The 6,364-nt window shown below is 34.3% G+C and overlaps 1 protein-coding gene across 1 annotated transcript; it reads right to left on the bottom strand.

Annotated features, from left to right (window-relative positions):
- Positions 1-1,737: 1,737 nt before the first annotated feature.
- Positions 1,738-2,676, bottom strand: LOC111157872 (olfactory receptor 6C74-like). The gene has a single exon (XM_022519577.1). The coding sequence runs from the start codon at positions 2,674-2,676 to the stop codon at positions 1,738-1,740; it is 939 nt and encodes a 312-aa protein (XP_022375285.1).
- Positions 2,677-6,364: the final 3,688 nt, after the last annotated feature.

Genomic DNA, 6,364 nt, shown 5'->3' with positions numbered 1-6,364 from the left:
ATGCAGACAACCAAAGAAAGACACTTTTTCAGAATCTGATCACAATCAAGTATTTTTTTTCTGCATAAAATATTAACTATAGCATGTAACAGATCAGCTTAGCTATTATCATATCCTGAGAGATATTCTCTCTTTTGAAACTTATATAGTTCCTATTTGCCAAAATGAAATTTACCTGATTATTTTTAATTTGACTCCATACTATATGAATATTTTAAAATGTCAGGACATGCAAATCATTACAATTATATTTTCTGTTGATATTCAAGAAAAAGTAATGACTAAAGTACATTCTAAATGTCAGTGTCAACTATAACCCATTTCCAAAAGCTTCCCTCAATAGATTTTTGTCATGTTTTTCCAATGCCATACTTTCATATTTAAGTTATCAATCCTGAGTATTATTCTATACCTTCACTCTACACAGAAAAAGTCATTCATTTATTATTTTATATCATTATATTTTTTGCTAACTGTATTAATCTACTTAGTTATTTATCATTTGATATTAAGTCCAGTAAATGACATGATACTTTTCTAAATCTATGCCATGTATGGGAAGAAACAATTATAGGAAAGATAAATAAAAGAGAAAAAATGTTATCCTTAGTTTCATCTTTCAAAATGATACAAGAATATGTGTGATTAATAATTTACAATTTCTTCAACACATTTGTACTCATGAAATCATCAGAAGTTGATGTGCATATTAGGATGATTCTCAAACCAGGCTTAGGTATTTGCTGAAATTATTAAGCTGCTCCACCCTTCATGAGGCAGGTATGTTCAATAATTTCTTATGATTGTTAGTATATTATTTGTCAGGTTTAACTGAAATATTTGTAATTGCTCATAATTCTCTAACACAAATTAAACTAGTTTCAATGGAATATACTCTAATGTACAATGTTATTTTTTTTAAGTTTTATTTACTTTTTTAGAGATTTACTTATTTTAGAGAGAATGAGAGAACAAGAGTGCATGATAGGAAGGGCAGAGGGAGAGAATCTTTAAGCAGACTCCCCACTAAGCATGGAGTGTGACATGGGGCCTGATCTCACAACCCATTAGATCATTACTTGTGCCAAAATCAAAGGTGGACGCTTAATTGACTGAGCCATTCAGATGCCCCCACAATCTTTTCAAAATAAACTAATATTTTCTAATTTGATCATCAACACTAATGGTTATTCTCTGCCACAATTATCTTTTCATTTCATTAAATAGAGTGTGTAGCAATAATTCAAAAGATATAAATAATTCAAAATTATTCAAAAGATATGTTCGAAAATATATAATTCAACAGTAATTCAAAAGATATAAATAAATATCAGTTTTAAGTAGGTTGTAAATAGGTACAAATAAAGAGTTGTAATAACTTTTACATTGCATGTTACATTAAATATAAAATAAATAAAATACTTCATATTCTTGACTAGAATTCAAAGCTAACAGAGACAGATTGAAAACTTAGCTCCATTTCTTTCAGATACTCACAGGGAAAGGATGTGATGGGAAAAAAGTATCTCTTGCAGGACATAAAGAAAATTAAATTCTTTGGAACAAAGATTTTTCTGCAAATAATGCTTAAAAGAGATAAAGATGAATATCAAAGGCATAAAAGCAAAAAAACCATAACAAACCAGAAGAAACTGTGTATTGGAAGCTACTACTAGATATATTGATATTATTAGGGGTTCCTTTGTTCATTTTCTTTATATAAAATGCAAGAGGAATTCATTTGCTTGAGAAGGAAACAATCTTGTGTATCATGTTCAAGAAGGCTTTTTTCACCTGCTGGTTCCGCAAAGTATAGATGAAAGGATTCAAAAGTGGAGCCACGGAAGTATTGAGCACTGCAATTCCCTTGGAAAAAGATACTCTTTGTTTGACTGATGGTTTAACATACATGAAGATGCAGCTGCCATAAGAAAGGGATATCACAATCATGTGAGAAGAACATGTTGAAAAAGCTTTTTTCTTCTGATTAGTTGAAGGGAATTTTAGAATTGTTAAGACAATAAAGGTGTATGATATTATCACCATTACCAATGTGACCACGAGTGTCATCGACGCAGAAATGAATCCCATGGTTTCAATGAGCTGTGTGTCTGAGCAGGAGATCGGCATGAGGGGAGTTGTATCACAGTAGAAATGGTCTATAATTTTGGAGGCACAGAAATCAAGATTTACGCCTAAGAGGAGAGGTACAAAGATGGTAAAGAATCCAGCAAGCCAACAACAGAAGAGAAGTTGAATGCAGACCTTACTGTTCATGATGGTTGTGTAATGGAGGGGCTTACAGATGGCAACATAGCGGTCATAGGACATAGCAGCCAGCAAGTAAAATTCAGATGCACCAAGAAGGAAGGCAAAAAACACTTGAGTTGCACAACAATTAAAGGAAATGGTTTTGTCTCCAGTTGCCATAGTAACCAATAATTTAGGGATGCATGTAGTAGTATAGGAAATTTCTAGGAAGGAAAAATTCCGAAGGAAAAAATACATGGGGGTCTTGAGGTGAGTATCCACCAGGGTGAGTGTGATGATGGTCAGATTGCCAGTGACACTCAGCAAGTAGGTGAGAAGCAGAAAGACAAATAACACAACTTTCAATTGTGGGTCATCAGTCAAACCTGCCAGGATAAACACTATTGCTTGTGTGTGGTTTCCCATTACTGTCCTCTACTTTTCCAGTTCTAAACAGAAAAGAAAAACAAAGAAATTGACAATCCCAGTGGAAAAATAAGAGTGATTTAAGTGTCTAAAATAAAGTTAGCAAGCGACATTTCAGATAGAGGAACACAATGCTCCTTCAAGTTTTGAATTTGGATATGCCAGGAAGTTTGCATTTTCAGAGTATCTGGACAGCGAATTTCATCTTCAGTTTGTAATTCTACTGGAGAATAACCTATATGATGATAGAAATTGTTGATTTTTCAAGGAAATAAATTTGATGGAAATTAGAGGGACATATCAAACATAGAAAAATGTTTTTCCTCTCTTGAATTACCCAATTGGAATGGATGCCATTTCTTGTTCAATTAAAAGGTTTGCATACTAGAAGCAAAGTGGTATCTGTCATTAAAAGTACAGCAGCCCATTTATTGCATTTAACACACACACACACACACACACACACACACACACACACACCCCTTGCTGTCATTAATAAATAAGGCTACCATAACTTTACCATTTTCTTCAACTAATCAACTCAAATGCTTGATTCTTGTGTCATTTACTTTCATGGCTAATGAGATACAATTACAGATAAGTGACTTTGAGGCATTGTGAATATATTTATTTGCCATCCTTATTAGTGTTTCCATTTCTTAAGTATCCCCCCTTCCCAGTTTGTATCTTGAAACAAAATCAGTGGGAACAGTCTGTAATTTCAGTGTGTATATCAAAAAAGTTCAGTTTTCCTGTGCATGTTATCATTCTGAGAATAGATCAAATAAAATAAGGTGAAAATGAGAATAAATGGTAGAGATGCAGAGAAAAATATACAAATTAGTGTTCAGGAAATTGTTTGAGATGTTAAAGGTAAAGAGAAGAGGGAGATAAAGAAAAGACTTTATAGAAACCTAGAAGGTAAGAAGGATTTAAAGAGACAGGATAATGAGTTTGATTAAAAAAAAATTAGCAGAAGATTTAAAATAGGCAAATTACTAAGACAAAAAAATTTTTTTTTTTAAAGATTTTATTTATTTATTTGACAGAGAGATCACAAGCAGGCAGAGAGGCAGGCAGAGAGAGAGGAGGAAGCAGGCTCCCCTAGAGAGCAGAGAGCCCGATGTGGGGCTCGATCCCAGGACTCTGAGATCATGACCTGAGCCGAAGGCAGCGGCTTAACCCACTGAGCCACCCAGGCGCCCCAAGACAAAATTTTTTAATATAAAATACATAAATTGGTAACTAAAATATGTAACTTAGTAAGTAAAAATTTTAAGGAGAAAATGTTCACCAATAAAATTCTTTCCCATCTGCTTTTGTACTTTACACTTATCATTTTATTCTTTGTCTAAAATACAGACTGAAAACTTGAACAATTTTGAGATCAGCATGGCCTAAGGGAGAGGAGGAGTGAGAGTATTTGGCACATTTCAAACACATATTGTATCTCAGAACAGTGGTGACACCAGTTTTAGGAAGCATATATTTCCCTATCCTAATGACACTCAGCTAACTCATAGTTAAAGAAATATTAACTGTAGGATACTATTTTCAACACCTGGCATACATTGAGACAATTGAATTTTCAGATTTTCTATGCTAATCAGTTGGAAATCAGGTTTAAGTTTGAAGGAGTATATTATCCAAGTCATCACCTTAAAAGTGAAATATTTTGTGCAAGTAACTATAGGACAGATTATAGTCTATTTCTCCAAAAAAATTATTTATATCTCTAAGGAATATTTCCTTCCCTGGTGTCTTCATCATGAAGCACAATAAAATAATTAAGGTTGGCTTTGGGCACTAGATAAGACAATACTGCATGTCTTAATACCAAGGTAACACAACCATGTGGGAGCTGAAGAGGGAGAAATGGGCTCCCTGCCGAATAGGGAGATTATGGGTCTGGATCCCAGGACACTGGGATCGGGACCTGAGCCAAAGGCAGATACTCAAGGACTGAGACTCCTAGGGTCCGCCAAAACATGTTATTATTAAAAGGTATGTACAGGGGTACCTGGGTGGCTCAGTCAGTTAAGTGTCTTCATTTGGCTTGGCTCATGATTCTAGGGTCCTGGGATTGAGCCCTGCCTTAGGCTCCCAGCTCAACAGTGGGGTCTGCTTTTCCCTTTGCCTCTGACCCTCCCTGCCGCTCATGTTCTCTTTCTCTCACATGCACTCTCTCTTTCTCTCTCTCTCAGAAATAAATAAAATCTTTTAAAAAATAAAAGGCACGACGTGGATGGAACTAGGGGGTATCATGCTTAGCAAAATAAGTCAATCAGAGAAAGACAACTATCATATGATCTCCCTGATATGAGGGAGAGAAGATGCTACATGGGGGGTTAAGGGGGTAGAAGAAGAGTAAATGAAACAAGATGGGATTGGGAGGGAGACAAACCATAAGTAACTCTTAATCTCACAAAACAAACTGAGGGTTGATGGGGGGAGGGGGGTTGGGGGGGTGAGGTTATGGACATTGGGGAGGGTATGTGCTATGGTGAGTGCTGTGAAATGTGTAAACCTGGCGATTCACAGACCTGTACCCCTGGGGATAAAAATATATTATATGTTTAAAAAAAATAATAAAATTTAAATTAAAAAAAATAATAAAAGGCATATATATAAATAAAAATAAATATATAAGGACAAATAAAAGTTGCTTCCAATTATATCTAGAGGCATTTACAGGAGGATTCTAAGATTTAAAAAAATGAGCTCTACTATTAAAATCACCTTACTAATGTAAAAGAAAAAGAAAGGACTATTGTTTTTCCTGGACATTCCTTTTATATTCACATAATTGTGAAGCGATCTATTATAAATTTTTCTTCATTTACACAAAATATCCCAATGGCAACAATTATAGGTATACATATACCTATAACACATAAAACAGAATTTTACTATGTCAAATTATTTCTTTGTCCAACTTTAACCTTTAAACACACCAACTATCCCCAACACACACTGTGCAAAAATTAACAAAGCTCATATTACAAAACCATTAGAAGACAATGTGTATAATGTGTACAATGATGTTTACTTGCATTAGATACTGTGAATATTTGTGAAATTTAAAAACAATTTTCAATACCAAATTTTCACTGTATTCTATCTGTCTTCTGTCATCATTTTCCCCACAATCAAAATTTAAAAGTTTAGAAAATTTAAATTAAATACTTTAATGGTAAAAACAGAACAACGTGGATTAAACATAGCTAACAGGAAATATGGTTTTTAAATTTTAGACATACCAGTGGTGCCTGGGTGGCTCAGTCCTTAAGCATCTGCCTTCAGCTCAGGTCATGATCCCAGGGTCCTGGATTTGAGCCCCACATCGGGCTCCCTGCTCAGTGGGAAGCATGCTTCTCCCTCTCCTATTCTCCCAGCTTGTGTTCCCTCTCTTGCTGTGTCTCTCTCTGTCAAATAAATAAAATCTTTAAAAAATAAATGAATAAAATAAATTTTAGACATACCTCTTCTTTTCATTTTTTTTGAGTCTTTAATCATTCTGACAAAGACCTAAAAACTCAAACACCTTTTCAAAAGAAGATATATACACAGATTTATTCAGATAAAATGATCTCTGCTCCAATTTTTAAATCCTTTGTCATCATACTGAAGCAACTACATTGACATTCCATTCCTCTCTGAATGGGTCTCCCTCTAGCTCACAATCTAT

Source organism: Enhydra lutris, unplaced genomic scaffold, assembly GCF_002288905.1.
Source record: "Enhydra lutris kenyoni isolate GAN:26980312 unplaced genomic scaffold, ASM228890v2 scaffoldscaffold56, whole genome shotgun sequence".
In the NCBI taxonomy this organism is placed as follows: Eukaryota; Metazoa; Chordata; class Mammalia; order Carnivora; family Mustelidae; genus Enhydra; species Enhydra lutris.
The sequence above is the reverse complement of the archived record's forward strand: the minus strand, read 5'-3'. Positions and strand labels throughout refer to the sequence as shown.